Source organism: Prionailurus bengalensis, chromosome C1 (genome assembly GCF_016509475.1).
Source record: "Prionailurus bengalensis isolate Pbe53 chromosome C1, Fcat_Pben_1.1_paternal_pri, whole genome shotgun sequence".
Taxonomy (NCBI): Eukaryota; Metazoa; Chordata; class Mammalia; order Carnivora; family Felidae; genus Prionailurus; species Prionailurus bengalensis.
Genome location: NC_057345.1, coordinates 179040069 through 179067741, shown reverse-complemented (window position 1 = coordinate 179067741; position 27673 = coordinate 179040069). Strand labels below are relative to the sequence as shown.

Sequence of the window (27673 nt, the reverse complement as noted above, 5' to 3'; positions counted from 1 at the left end):
CGTCCGACTTCAGCTCAGGTCATGATCTCACGGTCCGTGAGTTCGAGCCCCGCGTCGGGCTCTGTGCTGCCAGCTCAGAGCCTGGAGCCTGTTTCAGATTCTGTGTCTCCCTCTCTATGACCCTCCCCCATTCATGCTCTGTCTCTCTCTGTCTCAAAAATAAATAAACATTAAAAAAAAAATTTTTTTTTAATTAAAAAAAAAAAAAAAAAGAACCAAACTTCTCCCTTTAAGAGGGTATCAGTGAAATAACCATGCATGCTGGGTAGCATGTGTGCTAGGAATTGCCAACAGACTTCTCAAAATAAACTTCCAAGTCTGAGATGTGCACTTTGTGAGAAGTGATATAAATTCTCATTAGGGATCTAGAAATTAGGACTCTGAGACTTCTCAGACATACAGAAACAATGATTTTCATGATAAACTCATTCTGGTGGCATAGATCCAACCTTCCAACTTTAGTTTAGAAAGGTTCTTAATCTGAAAGAGAAATTAGTTGAGGTGTCTTTCTGCCAGGAATATATACCCAATAAAACAATAAACTGAGGGGTACCTGGGTGGCTCAGTCGGTTACGTGTCTGATTGGACTCCTGATTTCCGCTCGGGCCACAATCTCACAGTCTGTGAGTTTGAACCCTGCGTCGGGCTCTGCACTGACAGCATGGAGCCTGTTGGGGATTCTCTCTCTCCTCTCTCTCTGCCCCTCTCCCTCTCACTTGTAGGCGTGTTCTCTCTCTCTCTCAAAATAAATAAATAAACTTAAAAATAAGATAAACTGAGAATAAAGGCTTGGGCATCAAAGGTTGGAAGTCAGTACACGGAGCTTTGTAAAAACTGAGTTTGGGCTAGGCCCAGAAATGGTCCTTCTCACCACGAACTCAGGAAGCCTTCAGCTGAACAGCTGTCCTTCACCCACCTCCACGGCACAGCTGTCCGGCTAATATGAAACTCCACAGTCTCTCCAAATCAAGAAGTTTTCTAATCCATGGTTGTCCAGAATCAAACAAATGTCTGGCAAGACTAAAAGCAAGCACGGTGACTGCCTTCTGCTCATCGTGAGCCATGAGAGTCGTGCAGAAAGGTACAAGGCAATTCCAACTATTTTCATGACGGTGTCCTTCCACGGAAATGTCAGCTTAAGGAGCCTACACCAGAACTCAAGATGGAGTGCGGACTCTGTCAAGCCACTCACGCTGGTCACAGGTCCGCACAGATGCAAAATCTTCCAGACGACAACCTATCGGCTCCTGACGCAAACCACCCGAGAGAACGGGAACCAACCGTGCTTTCTAAGAAAACTATCTACATACATTCACTTTGTCTTCCACAAAAGCTTCCTTGCCTTTGCTCTGTCGGTTTCCCTCCTAACTGATGGCTGCAACAATCTGGGTTTCTATATACTTAAGTCAGAAGACTGTCTCCCCATCAAGGAGACAGGAATTTTATCTGCTTTGCTCACAACTGCATCCAGGGCCGGACAGAGAGCCTGGCACAGGGGGAGTGCTCGATAAATATTTGCTCAGTAAATGAGTAACTTTCCTAAAGCAGTAAGTGGAAAGAATGCTAAATGGGAAAGCCCCACATCTGTTTCTGCAAGTGGTTTTTGGAGAGGTACAGAACCAATCAGAGGCTCAGTTACTCCAAAAGTAAGATGAGAGAAATAATACAAAAGCCTCAGCAACATGGTGTTGCATCAACTAACTTTCTCTCTCTGTCTCTCCTTAAGAAAGCACCTTCACACTCTGATACACAAGCAACCTCTATGAGAATTCAGGATCGAACTGTCCTAAGAGTTCTCAAAATAAATACAATTTTATTCACAGAATGTCAAGTCTGCTGCAGAGAAAAAATACTGGTATCCTAAAAGGGACAACATCTGGATCTTCTGTCCTGGACCTTTATCCTAAGCTTTGGACACTCACGGCACTAGTATATTTTGAAATATAGCCAGAAATGTTCTTTATAACATTTATCTGGTTTACCTTGAGTAAAAGGATAACAGAAGAAACAAAGACTCAAAACACACAAGCCTTCCAGCAATGTCATTCTGCGGGCGATGGCATGTGGTCCTATGAAATCAATCTGGCACTGAATTAGGGGTCAAAAGCTCCCTAGTGACAGAGGGCTCATGTCTGGACCACTGACATGAGCACTGTCCAAATCCTCCATTACTTTCTCATTTTTAGGTGAGAATAACAAAATTTTTCACAGCCTTAAGCCAGTTTTCTCCGTTTTTAAAACTTGTTGCAGGGTTTTTTTTCATTTACTAAAAGGAAAGACTGCTTGCTTCAAACAGTGCTTGTAATGCCCCGTGTAATATGGCTACCACATTACATCCTAAGCTACGGACACATTTCAGCTTTCTCTCGGGTTGTGACCACCTGAAGGGGTTGCTGGCTGGGGCTACAACACACTCTTCCTTCTATGTCACCATGTCCCTTGGCTAGACATGTCAGGAAAGTGCTCTGTATCATGAATAAATTGGATCTGAACACCCAGGGTTGAAGGGCACCATAAAAATACTATTTTAGCTTACTTCTTTTATAAGAAGGTGAAGAAGTTCCCATTATACTCCATGAAATTTTGAACACTGTAAATATCCTACTAAAAATAGTTTCATTTCATTGAATTGCCAGAGATGAGATAACACAAGTAAAATGTAATGAAAAATTATAAAAGCTCTTTTGCTCTATTGTCACTGAACTCTTAAGAGAAAAAGCACTGAGAAAGCCACAGAGGTATGCAGGACAAGGTTCCTGATCTACAGTAACCTCCATCTCATTAAAGAGGATGACACAGAAACACAACAAACCGCAGTAAGAAAAGTGGGGTGTGGGATCACAGGTGGTTCCGGTAACTCAGAGGCAGGAGAAGTCACTTGTGGTTTGGGCTTTCAGACAGACCCGAGGAGACTGGCGAGGTTTTAACAACAGAGGTGGGTATGCAGCAGGAGGAGAGGAAAGGAGGAGACATAAAAGGCTGGGACTCAGAAGGAGGTTGCATGAAGGAGGTTGCTGGTGTGTGGGGGCCTGGAGAAGAGCGCTAACTGAGGCTAGACGGTGCGGAGCTTGAATACTAAGCCACGGAACTTCGGAGTTCACTCAACTAGTAATAGGGAGCCCAGGAAGGTTTCTGGGAAGGGAAGTAGCATGTGCTGATTTTAGGAGGATCCACAGAATGGTAATAGAGTGGTATCTAGGGCTGCAAGATCACAAAGCAATCATCAACCAAAAGGAAGTGGGTTTGGTAAATAAAATCTCAGAAGGTGTATTGTCTTGGTGCTGTTCTGAATGGGAAGAGATTAAGTAGGTCGATTAGTCTCCTCATCGCTCCTGCCATTCTTTCCCATCTATGAGGTTCTGTGGTCTGAGGCAGTTCTCCATGAATGCAGTTCCTGAGTTACCTGAAAGGTACTAAGTCCTCACCGGGACGTGGTAAAAAAAAATTCCTCACGTGCAAAGAATTTGAAAATCACATGGGAAAGACACTCCTTACACGAAGAGAAAGGCACGGTGTCATCTATGCTGCCCCGTGGACCCCTCATTTCTCTGGGCATGCCCCCCAAGAATAGCCTGCTCAAGGGGTGACTCCAAACATAAAGGGGATAGGAGGTCAGAGAAGAAGAGAGGAGAAAGGGTATGACAACATAAAACTACCTTTGAAAAGGAGTGTAGGTAAGAAGCCACTATTTAGTTTCATTTTACTCATTTATACATGTCCGCTATCTCAAAGTCCCATACTTACATGAAATGCAAATATTGTTCAGTTGTCTGGCATTTAAAGAAAGATAAGAGGCACCTGGGTGGCTCAGTCAGTTAAGCATCCAACACTTGGTTTTGGTTCAGGTCACGATCTCACGGTTCATGGGTTCGAGCCTTGCTTGGGCTCTGTGCTGACAGTATGGAGCCTGCTTAGGATTCTTCTATCTCTCCACCCCCCCTCTCTCTGCCCCTCTCCTGCCCACACACACATTCTCTCTCTCAAAAATAAATAAACATTAAAAAATTTTGTTTAAAAAAAATAAAGATAATTTCTGGACACCTTTAAAAACGTGAGTTGTAAGGGAAATATCTGGAGGTTCTGATGACTCACGGCAAACAACAGGTCAAGTTAATTTCCAAATGTAATCTGAGGTAAATTAATTGGCAAAATTCTCAAAGTATATGTGGCCTGAGCAGCTATTTAAGATTTTTCTTCAAACTGGGACCAAATTCTTGAAATAGTTATGGCTAGAATGCATCAAAAGCCTAAACTAATCTTATCTTTTTTTTTTTAAAGTGTATTTCTATTTACTTTTGAAAGAGTGAGAGAGAAAGCACACCCACAAGTGGGGGAGGGGGGACAGAGAGAGGGAGAGAGAGACTCCCAGGCAGGCTCTGCACTGTCAGCCCAATGCAGGGCTCGAACCCACAAACCATGAGGTCGTGACCTGAGCTGAAGTCAGACACTTAACCCACTGAGCCACCCAGAGGCCTCTCGTTTTGTCTCATAATACTGTAACAACTACTACCTGAGAATGTCAGATTAGGTTTTAGTTGGAAATCTAGGTATCACTGACCCTATTTCAGACACGGGTCACAGATGGACATTCACAAAGAATAATGCAGGAAAATGCCTTAAAGGAGAGGAAAATGTCCCACCATGGAGAGAAACTGGGAAGAAAGAGCGTGTTAGAGGTCTGAAATGGGTCCCACACACAATTGTAATCACTGTGAATAGCAGCCACTATCAATTCACTACAGAGCCCATTCCATACTAAGCACTCTCCGTATGCCAGATAATTATCTAAATATCTACCAGACAGTTATCCCTTACAAAAAGCCTAGGAATTAATAATTATTTTCCCATTCAACAGATCAAACTGCTTAATTTCTGAGTTGAAGTTTTTTTCAATTTGCTCAAGACTACATAGTTGGCAAGTAAGTGGAGGAAGGAAGTATTCAGCATGTTCTCAGCACCGAACTTGCTTTCGGATGCTGAGAATATTATGGTGAGCTGGCATGGCAGGTGAGGCTGACAGGAATCAAATAATCTCATAAAGCACTGTTAAATTGTAACTGTGACAAGGGCAATAGATCTGACCTTGGCCAGAGAGGGTGAGGGCAGGTTCTTTCCCCGAGGAGGTCTAATGCAATCTGAGATCTGAAGGAAGAACAGGAGTTGCCTGGGGGACAAGGGAGGGAAAAGCATTCCAGGCCAAGGCACAGAATATGCAAAGATGACACAGGTAGGAAGGAGTGAAGGAACAAAGGGAGATGGGAAAGGGGTGTGATCGATATCTCACAAATTCAGATTCGTTAGGTAAACTTGGACCTTGCACAGTCACCCCATGCAGTGTTTTATAGACCATGGAAAAAAGTTTTTGTCACTTAACTCAATCTAATAAACATTTCTTGAGTTAAAAAAAAAAAAAGATTTTGTTTTTATTCTAAGCACATTGGATATTTATTTTATAGCTGATCGTAGTTGTTTTCCTTGGGGAGTAAAAGGGGTAAACTAGGGAGAGCAGTGCCACACAGACTCTTAGGAATCTTTCAAGGGCAGGGATAAACATGGATATAACAGGGCGTGAACCTCTTCGTTCTAGAATAGACATCTATTATATATCTAAATATCCCCAAACTGGAAATTAAAGCTGCAAATGGAAGAAGGATGGTCTCTGGAGATAAACGGAGGCATAGCTAGGGTTACCCTGGAGGGCCTCATGTGTGGACAGAAGTGCACAGCAAGAGTCCCTACCACGAAAAGGGCAGAATCCATTTCTGGCTGAGAGGCACAGCAGATGACTGTTTTCACAGCCCGGCTCCCCATCCATGAGCTGTGTGGCTTTGGTAAAACTTCCCCGTTTGTAACAGTATGTGCCTTACAGAATTATTTTGAGAATAAAATGAGCTATCATACACGTAAAGTACTTAGAGCAGTGCTTGCACATGGTAAGTGCTCAATGAATATAAGCCATTGTTATATCATTAAGACTATTTGCAGTAAAGATCACTATTTGCAATAAGCAGTTAAGGAAAGGAAAACATCTGTAAATACACATCTAGGACAACATGTTCTTAAATGTGCATGTACTTAAGAATCACCTGGAAAGCTTGTGAAAAATGTACATTCCTGGTTTGTTAGAGGTAAGACCTAGGAAGCTAGATATTTCATAAGCTTCTAGGGGATTCTCACACAGCTTATCCAAGCATCTTATTTTGGGAAGCGTGGCTTCAAGGCCGAGAATTTAAAATAAATATTCAGGCATCAAATAAAATATTTCACGACACGGACTTAACCTCAGGGATAACTTTATAAAACAAATTTCAAAGCAAAATGAAACAAGATGTACTTGCAAAATCTACTTCTGGAAGAAAACAGAATAATCAGAATCCACTTGACTGGTAAAATAGATAACATTTAGCTTTGAACAACCATTTTAAGGAATTATTTAAATCTTTAGTTCCAAACAGTCCAAAAATGTCACTATGCGCTCTATTAACAAGGGAAATATCTAAGACAGGGGTATGTATATCTTTTAATTATTAGCTTTTACTTTCTATTAAAGTCAACAGAGCCCATAGCTCATCTTCAATCACAGAGAGAAAATTCTTTTCTGCTAGAACACAACTGAAACTCTGCAGGCTCTTTCACTTTAGTGCAGGGTTTTTCAACCTTGGCACTATGTGATTATTGTAGATTATTATTTACAAAAATTCTTCACACTAACAAGCGACCTTCAGAAAAATCAAACAAGTGTCCACCTTCAGGGAAGGTGAAATCATTGGTCTGATATACACATCTGGTGAAAAATGTCTGTGAAGATTATAAACTGAAGGTACTATTTCTTCGTCTTGCTCAAAAACCATTACACAACTCAACACTTGGGATCTTTCTGGATCCAACTTTATGAAAATGCTGCTTGGGCTCTTTAAAAGAATAAACAATGCACATTCTTGTTTTATTTGCAGAAATAATTAGCAGCAGCTGCTACTTACACAAAATTTTTAACAGAACATATTTTACATACTGAACCCAAATATTTCAGAACTTAAAGGGCCTGACGCCCAATGAAGTACTCTTTTTTTCTTTAATTTAAAATAAGGCATTAACAATTAACTTCCACATTCCTTTATCTAATTTTAAAAAATGACGAAAACATTTTCCGGAGACTCAAAGGAAACAGCTGGACACATCTGTCAACTACACATCTCTGGAGTGAAAGAGAAACTTAATGCTTTAACACCGTACTTACATGTGAGGGCTCAGCTCATAAAAATTTCTATTCCTGTAATCTTCCACTTTCTCTGGTGAATAAATGGGCAAGGACCGGTATGGGTTAACGGATATAACCACACTTCCAATATACGTCTGCAAAAGCAAGAAGAAAATATCCCCCATGATTACACAGGATGTATTTTAACAACTTAGGTCAGTATCTCATGGTTTCACCCTCTTGAAACACAAAACTATCTCTACTCCTTGACCATTCACACTTTTCAAGAACATTTAATATCTCTGAAGGCAGATGGCCAATAGTGTTCATTCATTTTGTTGGTAAGTGGAAGGCATAGATTTGTACATTGAAAATACCTTTCAAAATAAATCTCCAGATTAATTTATGATCTTGGATAAGAGTTCTCCAAAATCCTGTGACGCTTGCCAAAAACTTCGTCACCAGCCACAGCTAATTTTGAGCAACAGCTAGGCTCTCTCTTATTCATTAGAACTGGTGTTTCCTTCTCTCATCTTTAGCCTCCTGTTTGAGCCCACTGGAATCCAGGGCCTCCCTCCTCCTGAACCACATCCACACCTATCAAACAGGCCTCTACTTTGGCACTGCTCTTACACCAGCCTTTCAATCTCTCCAAAGGGCTCAGACAGCGCCCAACTCCATTTGAGCCACAGTTATCCCTTGGGCCTTCAAACAACATAATTTCATATTATATGTACTGTAATATCAGAATTTAAATGTACTTTGTAAAGGAGGGTACATTTAATGTCGAATTTAAATTTAAGGTAGAATTTAAATGTACTTTTGGAGGGACCAATACTTTATTTTAGCACACATTAACCCTCTCACACTACAAACTGGAACACTACTAATCTTCCCTTCCATTTTGATCTGGAATTCCTGGCAAGCAAGAGTAGTCTGGTTCAGTTCATTTTGTACAAAGACTAGCACAATGCCGCAAGCCAAAGTCACGTAACTGGAACTCATTTTAGTGGCTTCATTTTTCCTTTCAGTTTCAACATTACAGGGGACACTAACAAAAATACGTTAAGTGATAAAAACTGCTTTAAGAAAAAGGTGAAAGAAAAAAAAAAAGAAGGGGAAAAAAAAGTCAGCTCTAACTTCCCCACCTTTCCAGCGCATGCAACAAAAGGTGGCATTTTTAGAGCAACAAATTTGTCCAGTATTTCCATTACTGGATTCAAGACTGTCAAGATCTTTCCAGAAAACTGAACAGAATAGAAAACAGTACGAACATTTTAACATTCTTTAACATTATGATTTCTTTCTAACATGGGTCACAATTATTTTAATTACAAAATACTTCTCCCCCAACCTGGAAAACTGAACAGGTCATTTCTACACATACTTTTTCATCCTATCAAGCACAGACAAGACCACAGTTATGAAAGAAAACTCTGTTCCCACGCAAGCTTCTCCATTTATTTCTGGCATTCATTTCTGACATTCTATCACAAGGACCAATTAATCTGGCCTGACAAGAGATGACTCCAAGTTTCCTCACTTACCCCATTTGGTTAGGACTTTTTCAAGAAGGTTTCTTCACACTCCAACCTACCTGGGCCAGCGGATGCTACAGATGGAAATACTGTCTCACTAGCTTCGAACTAATACTAGCTACACTGGTAGATATGAAAATATAATGACTGGTTACTCTTTTAGTATCTGTTGATTAAAAGATCGGCCTTCTTCAGTAGAAAAGTACATGACTCTCCTTTTTTAGGTAATTTCTTGAACACAATCATCGAAATACGTATTTGCTGTTGGCAGAGAAACCAATGATCAAGGTGCTCCCTAAAATCACACTTCACGGTGGCTAACCTCTTGATAAAAATCTGCCTCTGTAGCATTCTTACAGAAAGAGCAAACTCTGTTACCTCAACCTCAAAATCAAAAGCCACACTATTGAGTTAATACGTTTCTCTTTGTTACTTGTGACTTTTATACGTAACTGAATCGTGTGCTTTTTTTTCCCCAACTCTTTCCCTACCACCTAGAAAGGGCCTGACCTTTTAATGATGTCCCATAAATACTGATTAACTGAATGACCAATGCAGACAGGGCCAGTTCATCTAAGAAAGTGACTCACGTGTAACTGTTCTTCTGTTGAAATATAATAGCAAGTACGTATACAGTGCCTAATATTGTATTAAACCTTTATGCCACGTGTTGCCACTGAACAAATCTTTAAAGTATACCCTTTTCCCTCAGGCTCCTACTGTGGGATGTTGTTTGCAAAGATGGCTAGAACAATTCCTTCCACCCCTGCAGGCAGACCCCCTTGAAATGTGACTTTGCCACTCTTTCTATCAAGAGATACAGTTTACTCCTCCAGCTTTTCAGTTTGGACTTGTCTATGTGACTTGACTGTCAAATGTCCAATGGGACATTATAAGATGAGACACAAGGGGCACCTGGGCGGCTCAATCGGTTAAGCGTCCGACTCCAGCTCAGGTCATGATCTCACGGTTCGTGAGTTTGAGCCCCGCGTCAGGCTCTGTGCTGACAGCTCAGGGCCTGGAGCCTGCTTCGGATTGTGTCTCCCTCTTTCTGCCCCTCCCTCACACTGTGTCTCTATCAAAAAATGAATAAATGTTAAAAAAAAATTTTTAAAAATAAGATGAGACACAAGCAGAGGCTTGAGTAGTACCTGTATAGGATGAACCCCTTTTTTATGGCTAGGGCTGGAAGCCAGGATGTGCATGAACTTGAGCCACGTAGATAGCCAAGGTGCCCTGAATTGCACAGTCTGACAACCAACCATCAGACATATGATTGAGGCCATTCTAAGCCATCCAGTCCCAGTTAGGCCACCAGATGCCTAAGGTCAGATGTGTGATTCCAGGTGAGACCAGGAGAAAATACACCAAGCTGACATCAGCCCAAACTGCTATCCCAGAGAACTGTGCACAAATAAATGGTTGTTGTTTAGGCCACTCATTTGGGGAGCTGGTTTGTTACCCAGCAACAATTACTGATACACCAACAGAGCTCAACAAATCAGTAAAGGGCAAGTTTTATGAATCTCAATAAGGAAACAGTAAAAGTAACTGTGCTATCTCTCCATTCTACTTTATGTATATGTTTCAGATATGTATCCTCTAATCATGAATTCCTACTAGGTTTGTCCTCTACCATGACACCTGCCCTTACTGTTTATAAGGGTTTTTTCCTTGAAGGGTCTATGTGCATTAATCGAAGATTTAAATATTCCCACACGTACCAAGAGAATAACTCAAATGTTCAGTCACAGTCCTCCTTTGTCTGAGACAGGAAAGAATGCCCAGCAGCAGCTGATTGGCTGGGTGGAGTTTACAGGTCTACTCTGGTTTTAGGCAGCTATCCATTCTCCATTCAGGTAACTGCAATACCAGATTAAAACTCCCTTTTGGGGATCAGAACAACAGGGACCAGATAGTTCATGTTTACATCAATTAACACTTGGACTTACAGTTGACAGACATTTTTTTTTTTTTTTAACAAGCAACTGTACACTATTTAAAGTAAGTATCTTCTTATTGCACCATGGTCTAGAAAGAACTACAAACAAACTCATTAAGTAACCACCGGCATCAAGAGGTTGCAGATAAGACACAGAGTTTCTTAAAGTCAAGTACATAAAGGGGCACCTGGGTTGAGTGTCCAACTTCAGCCCAGGTCACGATCTTAGGGTTTGTGGGTTCAAGCCCCATGTCGGGCTCTGAGCTGACAGCATGAGCCTGCCTTCAGTTCTGTCTCCCTCTCTCTCTGCCCCTCTCCAGTTCATGCTCTGTCTCTCAAAAATAAATTTTAAAAAAAATTTTTAATCTTAAAATTAAAAAAAAAAGACAAGTACATAAAAATAAAAGACAAGGCTGGGTGTGTCCTTTTTATTCTGAACATGCCAAGGAGGAAAAAAAAGGAAACACAGAAATACTTACAAATCTTTACAAAAGGGAGCAGCAACAAGGATCCATCCCTTGCCCCCTAGAGTTCCACTTACTTACTTGACTGGACATAAGAGGTGCATAGATCCTGTGTCCATCAACAAACTACTACTACAGAGCTCAGATGGTGCCAGCACCAAGGGAGCCGACAGAAAGGTGTCTCCCAGCCTACTTCATTTCCCAGCAGGCCACTTCTATGGCTGGGCTCACACTTCAGCCTTGTCCCTGTGCCCCAAAGGACTGGCACAGAGAAACTCCTACTGGAATCCAGAGGATGTTCTTCCATTAGGCTAATTACACTGAAAGGCATTCCTTTCACATAATGGCCAAGATCACCTACCAATTAGGTTCTATCGACCTTCTCCAACAGAGACAAGCCTGGCTCTCATTAGCCTCGTATGTATGTACATATGTACTTGTTTATTCAGTATAACCAACCTAACCATCTCAGCCACTACCTAGCTCACCACCTCCATGTTCCCACCCCTTGGCATCTCCAAGAACTCAAGCATGTGCACTCCACCACCACGACACTGGAAAGTTCCCTTTATTCCCACCGCCCTATGGGACCAGTCTCTGACAACCAGGAGGGAAAAGGGAAGAAAAGGAGAGGAAGGGAGGGGAGGGGAGGGGAGGGGAAGGAGTAAGGAGGAAAGAAAAGGGAAGATAAAGAGGAAAGGCTCTACCTTCTTACAAAGGGCACAATTAGCAACTTTTATCTTTCACTTCTCAAGGGCAGACATTAAATCAAGAATGTTCAAACATTCCCAGGTCAAAACAATCTCCGTCTTCATACTTCAGATATCTGTAGCATTCCAGAACAGATGCCTTGTGAATAACCAAATAATACTTGTATATTCCTATTGTGATCACAGTGAAAACTGAAGTCTTTTCTGGAGGACGTGCATCCAGCAATTCAGAACCCAGAAGAAAGACCCCTGATACATATACACCCCAAAGACCATGCATTTTATTCTAGAAGAGAGTTCTTCCAGAACCCCATCCTCAGAGATTCAATTTCAATGGTCTGGGAGCAGACAGGCTCTCACATCTTTTAACGTGTCCCCAGAGAAGGCCATCTGGAACCAGAGGTGAAAACCACTGCTTGTGGTGTTTACCTTCAGGACCCACACGACTGTGTTTTACTCCCAGTGGCAGCACTGGGATAGTGTCACTGTTGACCTATCTTCTATCTTACTTTCCTCTCTTATTCCTATGTAATTAATTCTGTAAATATTTCAAAAAGGGAAGAAAGTCCTTCTAGCTTCACGTGCTTTCATTTTAGCCACATTTCTAATGAACTTGGCATACGGTCTCTCAGCACACTACAGAGAAACGGCAACAACATCTCTAAATTGGGGCCATTCTGTCACAGCGTGTTTCAAATGTTTGACTACGACTCATTGTGAGAAATAAAGTTTCACCACGACAAAGTATGTGTATTTGAGTAGATATTTACACACACGTACACACATATATGAAACCAAACTCTCACAAAACCGTAAATACTCTTACCATGTCATGCACTGATATTATTTGTTCAACTCTATTCATTACAATTTTTTTTAAAAAAAAACTGCGGTCCCTAACCCATTAAATGGTTTTTATCACCCATTAATAGGTTGAAACTTACAGCTGAAAAAAATACTGCTACAGAGCACTTCTTAACCTTTTTTTAGTTGTAGGTCCCTTTGAAACATCAATGAAAGCTATGACACTTCTCCCCAGAAGAAAAACAAGAATGTGCATACAGCTGGGTGCCTGCAGGGTGCAGGTGGTGAAGTGTCTGATCTTGATCTCAGCTCAAGTCGTGATCTCTTGGTTCCTGAGTTTGAGCCCCGTGTTGGTGCTCTATGCTGACAGCGTGAATCCTGCTTGGGTTTCTCTCTCTCCTTCTCTCTGCCCTTCCCCAGCTAATGCACGCTGCCTCTCTCTCTCTCTCTCTCTCTCTCAAAATAAATAAATAAAATAAACTTTAACAATTAAAAAAAAAAGTTTGCATACAGTTGATATGCCAGGTTAAGAACTCCTACCCTAAGGGAAGACACAATGGCCACTAATGGAAAAAAGAAAAAGAGACAGAGAAAGAGAAGCAAAGAAAGAAAGAAAGAAAGAAAGAAAGAAAGGGAGTAAGAAGGGATCAAAATAATTTTAAGAGCATAAAAATGAAGAGCTGTTTAGAGTAAGAGCCTGCATCTCAGATCCGCTGGCCCCGAGTGCATCTTATCAGAACAAAGATGGATGATGAAAGGCTGAAATGAGACAGAGTATTACGATTTTGAGGACAAGGATATACACGTTTTGGAAACATATCCGACCAAAAAAAAACCTTTTTTCAAGTTAAACATTGAAGCGTAGTTTGAATATTTTCCAAGTCTCCATCGCATGGAAGCCCGCAATGCTAGGTGAACGAAACATTAGTAGACAGACACAGGAAAGTCAGAACAGTTTCATGTCCTTCGTACCACAGCTCTTCCCGGGGCAACATGAAGATCTTTAGACACCTAAAATTCTAAAAGTTTTTTAATTTTTTAGTATTTTTTTTTGTTGTTTATTTATTTTTGGGACAGAGAGAGACAGAGCATGAACAGGGGAGGGGCAGAGAGACAAGGAGACACAGAATCGGAAACAGGCTCCAGGCTCTGAGCCATCAGCCCAGAGCCTGACGCGGGGCTCGAACTCACAGACCGCGAGATCGTGACCTGGCTGAAGTCGGACGCTTAACCGCTTAACCGACTGCGCCACCCAGGCGCCCCATAGTATTTATTTTTGAGAGAGAGAGAGTGGAAGGAGTGGGAGGGGCACAGAGAGAGAGGGAGACACAGACCCCGAAGCAGGCTCCAGGCTCTGAGCCATTAGCACAGAGCCCAACGCAAGGCTTGAACTCACAAACCACAAGATCATGACCTGCGCCAAAATCGGACGCTTAACCAACTGAGCCACCCAGGAGCCCCTAGAAGTTTACATTTCTTCTTTTTTTTTTTTTTTTTAATTTTTTTTTTCAACGTTTATTTATTTTTGGGACAGAGAGAGACAGAGCATGAACGGGGGAGGGGCAGAGAGAGAGGGACACACAGAATCAGAAACAGGCTCCAGGCTCTGAGCCATCAGCCCAGAGCCTGACACGGGGCTCGAACTCACGGAGCGCGAGATCGTGACCTGGCTGAAGTCGGATGCTTAACCGACTGCGCCACCCAGGCGCCCCATATTTACTAAGAGCCTTCTTTATGCACAACATCGTGTTTGGCAGAGTGGGAAATAAAAGACGCTCCTATGGTCTGTGCTCCCAAGGAGCTTATAATAGAGCTCAGGAGGTAAGACTTTTACATCATAAAACATACAATTTAAGAGTTAACTAGTCTGGCCACGAAAAAAGATAAGATCTAAGTGATTCTTGGCTAAATGAGTCATTAGTCATCTTTTTTTTTTAATGTTCATTTATTTATATTGAGAGAGAGAGGGGGATAGAGAGCAAGCAAGGGAGGGGCAAAGGGAGAGGGGAAGAGAGAATCCCACGAGATCATGACCTGAGCTGAAACCAAGAGTCAGATGCTTAACCGACTGAGCCACCCAGCAGCCGCCCGAGTCATTAGTCTTCTTACTGCCTAGGTGAGTGCTTTGGGTCTGGTCTGCTTGAGGGAATGGTCACTGTGAACTGTAGAGGTCCAAGAATGATGATCCAGGAAGTCAGAAGATTTGAGCAGGTCTAAAAGGATGGGCGTGATTCACATAAAGTAATGTTCCCCCAAAGAGTGGCATAGGAGAATTCAGGTTTTAGGTAATGATTGAACCCTTCTCTCTTTTTCTAAAATTTTACTATGATAGTTGCATCCTTCAAAAAAAAATTTTTTTTAAGTGTGAATTGCCAGAGACTCAAAACAGTTATCTGTACGTCCAGGTTCACTGTGGCACTGTTCCCCACAGCCAAAAGGTGAAGCAACCCAAGCATCTGCTGGTGGAGGAATGGATAAACAACATGAAGTATACAGATACAGTGGAAGATATCCAGCCTTAAAAAGGAAGTTAATTCTGACACATGCTCCAACATGGATTAAACATGGACAGAGGTACAAAGGCCCACCCACCCATATTTCAAAGACAGGAATGAGACAGCTTGCCTAGAGCAAAGACCTCCTGTGAGTAATCGCCTAGACAATAAGACTGGGATCAAATTGCAGAGAGCCTCAAACATCAAAGTGAGGGGCCTGAGCTCCATCGAGTCTGAGAGCAGTCAGTGTGTGTGTGTGTGTGTGTGTGTGTGTGTGTGTGTGTGTGTGTGTTTTGGGGGGGGAGTCAGATGCTGAATCAGAGTGACTTAAGTGTTTTTGAGCTCTTCGCTCAGATTCTATGTCAAACAGAATTTAATTTGCTTCAAATGCCTTTGAAATATTGTTTAACTATGGTTCCAAGTTATCTGGCAGTCTTCTGGTTTCCTGGGTAATCTACTTAACTTCTCCAAGCTCCAGTTTCCTCATCTGAACAAGGAGGAGAATATTGGTTCCTCCCTCATCTGAGGATTAAATGAGATTCTGTGTTAAAGCATGAAACACAGCACCTGAGATACATCAAGTGTCCCATACATATTACCTGCTGTGATCACAGAACCTCACAGTTTCCCTCTATTGGAATCTGTTGGCCATCGTAGAGAGCCAGGACTTGAAAGCCTATAACATACGTTAGTAACTCAGCTAAATTCGAGGCATCCTACGATGCCAAAGTCTTACAAAATGGTCTTTGTATACAGAGCATTGAAGAGTTATCAGATGAGCACGTGAGGTACGTCTTAATGAAGCTAATGTTAAACGCCTTGGATCCTGAGAAAATGATGATACAGGATAAAGTGATGGGATCTTCAGAAATGACAGCACGCGACTCACTTCATGAGGAGGAATTTATCCTCCTCTTGAGTCCCAGATCCTGGGAATCTGATCACAAGACATGAAGCCATTACGTGCCACAGTGTTTTTCATTAGACATCCGTAAGATTTCCTAGATTCCCCCAAAGAGGACTTTTGTCTTATTTGGTTTTTGAAAAACACAGTTTGGTCTAGCCAACACTTTGGTTTTTTTTAGACACAGTCCAAAACTGTGAAAAGCTGCCTGAGTGAAAAACTTACAAACGCAAGGTCATACCGATGTAGCCTTCTCTCTGGGTCTTATATCCAACACAATGTCATTCAGTGTGTACGTCACACATACCCGATCTAAGAACATATTTGTGATACGTATGCAAAATATATAGAGAGAACTCATGAATAACAGCCTATTTTTACTGCAGAAGAAACTGAGGCATTCGAAGGTTTTAAAAAAAATTGCCCAAGGTCTCCCCATGAGTGGAAGAGACGGTTTTATGCCAAAGCTCTACGCCAAAGTCTGTGACATTAGAACAGAGAAGTGGGATTCAGTCAGACTGTTTCAGCCGCTCAGCACAGTGATGCTGTCATGTTACAACAAGTCCTGAGTTCCTGTACCTCAAGTACCAAGCTCTTGAATGAAGGAACACACCCAGGAACCCCTGAGCAGCCTGTGACCCAAGAGTGAGTATGAGTGCAGGGCATCATGCTAAGGCAGCACAAGTTGGTGGTAACTTCCCGTCCAATTCCACGTATCGGTGTGCTCATCCCCAGCTCATGTTTCTGCTTTTCTCTGGGCCTGTTCCTAACTGGTTTTCTCACTTTCTACTCTACTCTACTTCAAAGAGGCTTACTCACAGTGCCTGCTTGCAGCATGGCCCACCATGGCCCTACAACCTCATGACCGCCAGCATCTGCTTTCATTGATAGTTTTATTTTTCCAGGATTTCTCAATTCACAGTTTGAGGAAAGAATCAAGCGCTGTTCATCTTCTTGTCTCTGCTGTCCCACAAATGACCGGTCTTAGAGCGGGAGCCCACACGTAGTCCGGGGGTCATACAAATCATGGCTGCCAAGGAAGGCAAGCAGGCTAGTCAGCCATGGCCACTGTTAGAGCAGTCCGAGGCTTGACTTAACTACCATCATATTACAACCCTTTCTTCCTGGGCTGCCAGTCATTTCAGACTATGAATTACAGAACTATATATGAGTTCTATGCCACGCTGAAATACTGGCTAAAAATATCACCGCGGGCAGCCTTTATTTTAGAGCAAAGTAACACAATACTATAATATCTTTGTTGAGATAAACTCTGCAATGAGAAAATGTACCATTTTCCAAAATGTACCATTCTCCAGACCTAATAAAACTCTTAACTAATAAGGTACCGAGCAGTCCTGTGTTAGAAGTCTATTACTATCTGAAAATAATACTTGTGGACAATTGAAATAGTAATACAACAAAAATGAAATCTGTTCAATGAATACCAAAGAGGGAGGGGGGGCAGGGAAAAGAGGGAGGAAGAGAGTGGGAGACAGGGAGGGAAAGAGAAAGTCGGGGGAGGGGAGAAAGAGAAAGACTGTAATTACAAGGAAATCGCAGTGTCTGAGCCCTTAAAGAAAAGTCATTCTGGTTTCCAAGTTTTTCAGACGGTCATGGCACCTACCAGGTACTCCACACCTACTATGTGCCAAGCACCAGGCTAAGATGCTCCCTAATCTCCATCACATCTCAACAACATAAGTATCATGATACCTAACGTGTGGATGAGAAAACTGACTCTCAATTACTCACAGCGCTCACGGTGGTTGCAAGTGGCCGAGATTCCACCTTCGCTCTATATGCCTTTTCCAACATGCCACCTCATATCTCAGCCTCCAACCCTCCAAAACAGAGTTTGAGAAACAAAACAGCGTCTCTTTAGAAATTACGATTCCCATTAATATATATCTGTGCTACAGATCTAACAGCAGAAATAGATGCACGGCGGGGGGGGGGGGGGGGGGGGGGGAAGCTGAGTTGGTCACGTGAATCAGCCACATGTCCCCTGTGATTTGCTCCTCCTCCTCTACTTCCTGCTCATAAAAGTGATGGGCCACGTGCAGCTGTCAATCTCCTGCCATCCGGTGAACGTGATGAAAATCAATTTCCTTTCAAGATCTTGTCCTACCCTCCAGAAGGAAAAACATCATCCTAACAGTTGCTATCGCTTTTCCTTGACTAGTGGGCACCTGTGACTTCAGAACTGAACACACTCGGTCCATGTCACGGTAGTTCATGTTACTGCATTGTTAAATGCTAACTCAACACGTGGCAGGAATGTTGATTATCATTGAATTCTTCATCTGGATTGGTGAGACTGCCTTGTTTCAAATCTATACATTCATATACATATACATATTCATATACATAATCTATACATATCATAATTATTTTGAACAGCACATTATAGAATGCGAATACCTGCATATTAATGGTATCACTGAATGCTCATAGCAACCATATACGGTCAACAGGACTATTAAAAGCATGAACTCTAGAGCCAGATTTCCTGGATGCGAATCCCAGCTTTATCACCTACTTGCTATGTGACCTTGCACAAGTTACTTAGTCTTTCTGAACCTCGGCTTCCTCATGGTAAAATGAAGATAATTTAAAAACCTACGGGGGTGCCTGGGTGGCTCAGTCAGTTAAGCATTCGACTTCAGCTCAGGTCATGATCTCACAGTCCGTGAGTTTGAGCCCTGCGTCGGGCTCTGTGCTGCCAGCTCAGAGCCTGGAGCCTGCTTCGGATTCTGTGTCTCCCTCTCTCTGCCCCTCCCCTACTCATGCTCTGTCTCTTTCTGTCTCAAAAATAAATAAAAACATTAAAAAAAAAAAAACCTACAATGCCTAGGACTCCAGTGAAAATTAAATGAACAAATAAGTGGTTGTGTCAGGACCGGGGCTCAGGTCTTTGCTTCTAGTACCCACCATATTGCCATCAAAAGACGACACTTCTGCAGGCCCGAGGTTGGGCCTTAATTTCCTCCAAATAAACTTCAAATATGGCCTTGAGCAGAACATTTAAATTATATATTATAAATATCACACAAACATTTCAAGTACTGTATAGGGTCTGTATGAGGAAACAACTCTCTTAAGCTTGGTAAATAACAGATAAAGATGTGTCCATTTTGCAAGTTCTAAGAAGGAAGAAATTTTCCAATCACCAAAGGCTAAGAGAGCTTACACAGGTTGAAACTGGCAAGTTATCACCAAAAATGATTTTCTGGAAAAATATTATAAAACTGTCCAAGAGATAGACTATGCTCAGAAATTAGACACAACATTTCTCTTCAGCCTTGTGATTTGCTATTTTTCACCAGCTTTATCCAGCCTTCTAACGCTGTCTCCATTCCAAACACCAAAGCTATACCCTTGAAAACACACACAATTTGCTCTTCATGTCTCTTGAAAGATCTACCTTTTCAATGAGCCACGCAGGCAGAGTCTAGTCATGGTGAACCGTTCATACATGATCAAATCAAGGCACTTCCTTTCACCAGGTCAAGGAATCCCTCCTCCTCTCCCTGCTTGGTCTAGATGGGAGGGGAGGGGGCAGTAAAAATGGTTCTTTTTTCACTCAAATATTTTTGGGTCTGGGTTCTCTGGGTAAAGAGCCATTCATCTCAGTGAAAAAGAACCTCTTCCTACTTCTAATTCTAGAACAAAAAAATTTTAATTTTTAATCAAGCTGATAACATAATCTGGAAAATTCCCTACTACTCTCTTAACTACTATTACTTCTAGAAATGAGACTGGGACACTGAGGTGAGAAAATTACATTTTTATGTTATGCATCCCTTTACCATCTGATTTTTTTTTCTAAAAGTAGTTGTTAATTCTATAATGAAAAAAATAGAATTAGAAAAAAATTTTGAATGTTTTTATTTGAGAGAGAGACAGACAGACAGAGTATGAGCGGGGTAGAGTAAGAGAGAGAGGGAGACACAGAATCCAAAGCAGGCTCCAGGCTCTGAGCTGTCAGCACAGAGGCCTGTGCGGGTCCCGAACCCACAAACCACAAGATCATGACCTGAGCCAAAGTCGGATGCTTAACCAACTGAGACACCCAGACACACACCCCCCCCCCAAAAAAAGAATTTTTAAAGGAAATTTTAAGGGAAAAAAAGATTGGAGAATGTCCGAGTAAAGGAAGAATAACACTAAAATGGATGTCTAAACTCTAGCTCTCCACCAACATCCCATGAGCTTAGAAAAGGACCAAGCCTCCCATTAGACTATAGTCCTGGCCAAAACCTCAATGACAGCCTGGTAAAACCCAGAGCAGAGAACCCAGGTAAGCCACGCCCAAACTCCTGGCCCCAGAAATACTGAGATAAGGAATGTATGTTATTACAAGTTGCAAAGTTTGGGGGAAATCTGTTATGCAGCAATAGAAAACTAATACATCATTAGGCCAAATTCCCAGGAATAGATCTACAGCCAGTAGGTAGGAATTTTCATGTGTGTAAATGAGAAGTGTTTTTGGAACTTCAAATAAGTATATAAATGTTAACCCCATTTACTTTGCACTCTTTTAAACCAAACAGATTGTGCACTTATAGTTGTGTATCTTTGATAAAAGCATCTGATTCCATCCGTATGGGGATAGTAATTCTAGCACCAACTTCTAAAAATTAAGACAATTCTTACTAGACTTGCAAAGCAGTCATTTTTACATCCACAATTAGTTTAACTTAAGATCCTAAAACTATACTAATTCAGCCCTCTATATCTGGATGATCCCCAAACTAACAATTCAGATAGAAAACACACTACATTGACTTGTCAGCACCAAAAATACTTCTTGTCGGAGAACAGACACCTCGGTTCTTTAGTTTCCAAATTTGCCCTGGGCCTTGTTCTTGCCTAAATTGTAGCCTTCCTGTTCCTGAACAGAACCACAGTCCTGACCAGTCACCCTAAAAACAGAATCATGTCTGGGTGGGTCTCCTACGTTACAAGTCCGCATGAAATTCTGCCACCATTCTGTCTGGTGGGGGGTGGGGGTGGGGAGGCCGGAAGAAGGTCGGACCAAGGCAGCAGAAAGAATACAGAAGAGCAATGCTCAGTTATGTCACGACCGACATTTCCCAACACTGGCCCCACACAGACTGGGAGACCAAAAGGCACATCACATCCTGCAGCTTGTCCCAGCCGGAACTACACTCAGCCAAGAGGGAGGAATAAAAGCAAACAAGAGTCTCTGACCCTGCATGTTACCCCATCAGGCCAACATTGCCTCTCTCTTTTCTCACCCGATCCTCCACTTGTCCAACTGAACAGCTCTTACTGCAAAGCTCACATCAACGTCCGGAACCATCCCAGATTTAGAGACGCTGCCTGGCCACACACTGGATGATGAACCAACCCAGTGCTTCAGTGCATGAACCCACCTCAAAGCAAATGATGGATGTTCCTAGAGCGTGCATGTTAAGTATCCTTCGGAAAAGTATCCGATTCCATCTCTACGGGGATCCCAACTGTAGTACTAACTTCTAAAAATTAAGACAATTTTTACTAGATTGTCAAAGCAGTTACTCGTAATTACAATTAGTTTAACTTAAAATCCTAAAATGGACGAATTCATACCTCTGTATCTACATGATCCCCGATCTGACAATTCAGACAGAAAACAAACTAAATGTACTTATCAGCACCAAAAAAACCTTATTACTCAAAGGGTTGCAAGGAGCATATTAGATAAAAACAAACCCATATGCGTTACAAAATAGAATACAACTGAATTAGTTTGGAAGCAAGTATTTCCACAAAACTTCTCTGAAGTGGATGGACTTCAACTATGGCCCCAGAGTCCCTGGAGGCAACTATTTACTCTTCTTTGCCATTAGGAGTTCGCCAATAGAAAGTCTGAGAAGCATGCCTTTGGGTATACCTGAAGCCTGGAACGGAAATGACAAATCCTTCTCACGGGGCATATCCTTTTCATATCAACACCCACAAAGCTACTTCATTACAAACTCCCAACCCAACATGTGATGGGTTTACAGCAGTGACCTCATGAGCATTCATTCCCCCTTTCCTCTTCTTAACATGTTAATATATTTGGTTGGGTATTCACATACTTACACACACCCCACCGCCTTTGGAAAAAGTTGGCCCTACCCAATCTTAGGAGAGGACATCATTTTCTTAAGCCACTCAGTTCATTCTGGTCAGCAGGCCACAATCAGTGGTCCAAGCAGTAGGTGTGTGAATCCAGTGGTCTACCCAGAGATTCCGGTTTATTATGACAGGATCACAAGGAACTCTATTTCCAGAGTCAGCTGGCTGGGCATCCTGAAAATCACTAAGTATTATAAATGCTCTTGAGAGTTGATAACTCATATCTAGAGACAAACAAGTCCCTTGTGAGAGCTGTGTGAAGGCAGAGACTATTTTAAGAAATAGATATTGGGGGTGTAAGGGCAAGTGGATAGATGGGCAGAATGGAAAAAGAGGGTCCTCTGACCTTGAGCTGGTTCACAAAAGAGGCTACTCAGTCTGTGGGTACAGCCAGAGTTCAAAAGTCTGAGCCAAGGCCTTTCTACTCATCGGCTCCTTTATCAACCATGGCTTCTGAACATACAAATGACTGCTCAATTTGTTCACATGATGGATCATCATAGACCTCCACCCACTTTTATAGTATTAAACTATGAGACCACAAAACAGATTAAAAAAAAAAACAAAACAAAAAACACTGCACCTTCATTTTCTGGGAAAGAATTTAAAAACAAGCAAAGTACAAGATAGTAAAATTCTACATGTCATATTAACTCGGCCTTTGGTATCAGGCTAATCAATTCTGCAGCAACCCATGAACAAAAGCAGAGGAGGAATATTATTAGAATAAGAGCCAGAAACAGATTTCTCAAGGGTGGTATACCTGACATTTGGGGTTCCAAAGGTGTGGTCATCAAATTTAGCGTAGAGTATTTTTTTTTAATTACAAAAACAATACATGCTTGACTTAATGAGTTCTATAATACAGAGGTCTAAAACAGTAACCCTTCCCTGTCCCCGTATCTCAGCTTACTCCACTGTGATGCCCAAAGCTAGCCTGCCTTTCTCTATGTGCAAACAAGTATACAGACCTATGTGCATATCCCCCCATTAAAAAAAAACAGGATCATACTCTACATATTGCTCTATAACCCCCCTCCACCCTTTATTTTGTGTGTGTGTGTGTGTGGCTTAAAATAGAGAATGCCCAACCCTCCAATATGACGCATGTTTAGTTACAAAAAATGAAGGCACACATCTCATGGAAAAGATAGTCCTAACGTACCATGGAAAACATTAATTGATATGACTATCTAGAAGCAGAAAGCAATTTTCTGCTTTTGTTTTTGTTATACCAGAAAGGGCATTCCTCAAATGGTTAGAAAATAAAATTACATAGGGCTGAAACCCAGACATTTCGTCTGCTGAAGACTCATGAACATTAACATTTGGCATTTTGTTAAAAAGGGGACTGCTTTATTTTAGTGGGCACAAAAACAATCAGGTATTTGAATGCATGCAATGTTCCAGTCTCCCTCCTATTTTCAAGTCCTCGAAAAGTGAACTGTGTTTCTTAGAGCCAAAAAGAAAAATGATCAGCAACGTTACTTAACGATAGAATGGATTCCTCCTATCTCCATCTCAAAGACCGATGTTTAAAGTCGGTCTTTCATTCGGTATCAGACCATACTTTCAGTTAAAGCTGCAGAATCGTAAGGTTTTCCCACCTGAAAGCTGAGCCACTACGCTCTGAGGGAAGGTGACACCCCGGGCCTCACAGCCAAACCAAACGACACCTCCTCCCTCCCTCCTCTGCAGCGCTGTTTTATACCTTTTCCATTTGAATCAACATTTTACATAACTGCATCTCTGAACTTCATACATAGCAGTCAAATTAATATTCCAAAAGAAGTATCCACACATCTCAAATGACTGTCAACCTCCCTACTTGCAGCAACGCCAATCAAGGAAGATAAGAAAGTTCAGTTCCCAGAAGATAACCACCACTTCCTTAGGAAATTAATTATACAAAGTTACCCTTGAAACATGACTGGCTAACTGGAAAGGAAAGCTACATGTGGCATAAAATTATATAGCTTTGCAGATAATTTTTTTCATATATTCATTCCACAAAAGTAATAAGTGATCACACTTATATGATCTCTCCACTTATTTATTTATATTTCTTCCTACTGTTCCCACAGTGATAGGAAAATATGCAGCACAACCCAATAATCCAATTCATCTGCAAACACAGATATGATATAAAAAGAGGGGGAAAGAACTCAGGAGCAAGACAGAATCTAACAAAATTACTTCCACCTCGGGGCACCTGGGTGGCTCAGTCAGTTGAGCGTCCTACTTCAGCTCAGGTCATGATCTCACAGTTTATGAGTTCGAGCCCCACATCGGGCTCTGTGCTGACAGCTCAGAACCTGGAGCCTGCTTCAAATTCTGTGTTTCCCTCTCTCTCTACCCCTCCCCCACTCACACTCTGTCTCTCTCTCAAAAATAAACATTAAAAATTGAAAAAAAAACACCCACTTCCATCCAAAGCATGCTGTTTCTTTCTCAACTGCTGGGACAAGGAATCGGTGCCCCCATTTTCTTGGATTAGTTAACAACGCATCCATACCTGAAGAGATACAAACTTTTGTGCTTTATGCAAATTCCTGAAAAGCTGTATATGAATGTATTTTTTACTCATGTTTTATTTTTTTGTTACTATTTTTATTTATTTATTTTTGAGAGAGAGGAAGAGTGCAAGCAAGGGAAGGGCAGAGAGAGGGAGAGAGAGAGAATCCCAAGCAGGCACTGCAGTGTCAGCACAAAGCCCGACACAGGGCTCGAACCAACGAACCATGAGATCAGGACCCAAGATAGAATCAAAGAGTCGGGCATCTAACCAACTGAGCCACCCAGGCACCACTTACTCATGTTTTAAATATATTTAAGGAACAGATAGGTAAAGTAACATTGTAAAATCCTTTATAAAGAATTCTTACAACATAAACTTTCTCCTTTTATCGTGTATCTTCATATGTTTTCATTTTTTTATATGACGATATGCTTCTCTGTAGCAGGACAGGACTATTCCCAAACCTCCAGGAACCAAACATATATTCTTAACTGATAATCTGTCCCTGTCTCTATTAACTACAAATATCAACAAGGTTCATGTCTTTTTTGACAGTTCTATTAATCGGTATTAATAGATTAATAATTAATTAATTAATTATTATAGCTTAATTATAAATATTATATAAATTAATTATTATATATAATAATATTTATTATTTATAATATTATTATATAATAATAATAATAATTATATATAATAATTATATAATTAATTATTATAGCTTAATTATAAATATTATAGCTTAATTAATAATTAAGCTATTAATCGGTAGCTTCTCAAAGGTTAGAATGCTAATTTTATGAAGGCACCCAAGAAGATGCCTATAGATTTTAAAACTCCTCCTGAATATATGTTCCTCAGAGGATAGGAACTCAACATTCTACTTGCTTTAGGATGCCTCCAACATCCGGTACAATCCTCTGCACAGGGTTGGCACTCTATAAATACCACATGGAAAACACACTCACTTGACTCTAATCGATATTACTCATGTGCCAAATGAGCAAACATAAAACTCTTTCTGAGAGATTAAACACATACCTCTGGACTCTAATAAACAAACAGAAAAAAGAAGAGTCTGGAGAAAAGAAGCCAGCTCTGTGCCACAAAATACAAAGTCCAAACCCCACAGATGACCTTTGGTGTGTATACTCACATATATTTCATTATGATCAAAACGCTTCTTGAGGTTGTTGATGAAGGTCTCCTCATTGAGAGGCTCTAAAAGAACCATATCTCCAACCCCAATCATATTGTCCAGAAGTGACGTTTTCACCTCCATTTTGGCCATTGTCTCTTGCTGTAGGAAAGAGGGGGAAAAGGGAAAATTTAAATGGGCAAAATTATTTCAGATGGGTTCTTAGCACCACTGGAGAAATGAAACATCAGTAGTTTCAAATGGCCCTCGTCTGCCTCTCAAATGCCGTAACGTCCCCTCCCTACAACCTACAATCAGAAGCCTCTGAGCTAGCCGCAATCCCTGCCAAGCCGCCAGAAGCCCCAGTTGCTTGAACCTCCCTACCAGTCCACCATTCCAAGCTCACTCCATCTACAGAAGGAGCTACTAAGAAACTGGAATCTCCATTTTCTTTTTTATTTTAATTGAAGTATAGCTGACATACAATGTGATATTAGTTTCAGGTGTACAACACAGTGATTCAACAGGTATATATATTACAAAATGCTCACCACAGTGTTATTACAGTATTATTATAAAGTTATTATAGTATTATTGATTTTATTTCCTATGCTGTATTTTTCATCTCTGTGACTTTTTAGAAGCAGAAGTTTACACCTCTTTAGACCATCCTCTCTCCCTGGCCAGAGGTTGCAAAACTCTAAAAGAGAACCCAACCCACACCATTCCACCAGCCCTTGCATACCAATGTCAGATTTGAACCCATATGAACCTGCTTCCCCCAAGATGGCATCCCTCAGTACTCCATGATAAAATTCAGAATGCATTTTCCCAGGAAATGTTTTTTTAGTTTATTTATTTTGAGAGAGAGAGAGCAAGTTGGGGAGGGGTGGAGAGAAAGGGAGAGAGAGGGAGAGAGGGAGAGAGGGAAAGAAGAAGAGAGGGAGAGAGGGAGAGAGAATCCCAAGCAGGCTCCCTGCCAACAGCACAGAGCCTGATGCAGGGCTCTATTCCATGAACCGTGAGATCATGATCTGAGCTGAAACCAAGAGTTGGATGCTCAACCAACTGAGTCACCCAGGCACCAGGAAATAATGTTTTTTTTGTTGTTTTTTTCTAATTTATTTTTTAAATTTACATCCAAGTTAGTTATCATATAGTGCAACAATGATTTCAAGAGTAGGAAATAATGTTTTTAAAATGATACCACCAATGAGCTACCTATCAGACACTATTATCAAGAACTTAACATGCATTAATTCATTTAATCCTCACAAAAACTCTATGAGGTAGATACTGTTATCATTATCCCCATTTTAAGATAAGGAAGTACAGACAGGTAAGAAATTTTGCTTATGATTACTTAAGAGAGTATTACATTTCATGTTAAAGAACTCAATCACCACTTATAACACTGCACCGATGGGGGGAAATTTCATTCCAGGCATCAACACTGCATCATAAAGAAAGGAACACAACCGTGTTGTAAATCAAAGGTTGCTTACATCACTTGCCAAGAGTGACCTCAATGTTCTTAATTCTCATCCCAACAGACACACCACTACGAAAGCAAAATCAAATGAACATGCAATGAACAGACCAGAAATATTACAGTTTCTCTCTAGCTCAATAAGAAACCCTACCAAGTAGAAACAGAGGCACGATACAAAGGTAGCATTCTACCCTCACCACTAATATGAATGAATGCACCCAAAAGTAGAATGGTAAATCCCCATGCCTTCAGATCTGATTGCTGTCAAAAGTACTAAAATTCTTTCAAATATACGAACACGGGAAAGTAGAGTACATGTGTTTTGTGTTACTCTT

The 27673-nt window shown here is 41.3% G+C and overlaps 1 protein-coding gene across 7 annotated transcripts in view; it reads right to left on the bottom strand.

The window, feature by feature from the left end:
- The window catches only part of MYO1B (myosin IB), a 188859-nt gene that overhangs the window by 127160 nt on the left and 34026 nt on the right, over positions 1–27673 (bottom strand). For all 7 annotated transcript variants that reach the window (XM_043577349.1, XM_043577342.1, XM_043577346.1 and 4 more), the window contains exons 2-3: positions 25865–26008; positions 7238–7353 (exon numbers count right to left, since the gene is read on the bottom strand). In XM_043577349.1, coding sequence (XP_043433284.1) covers positions 7238–7353; positions 25865–25999 — 251 coding nt within the window. In that variant the 5' untranslated portion in view covers positions 26000–26008. The remainder of the gene's footprint in view (positions 1–7237; positions 7354–25864; positions 26009–27673) is intronic.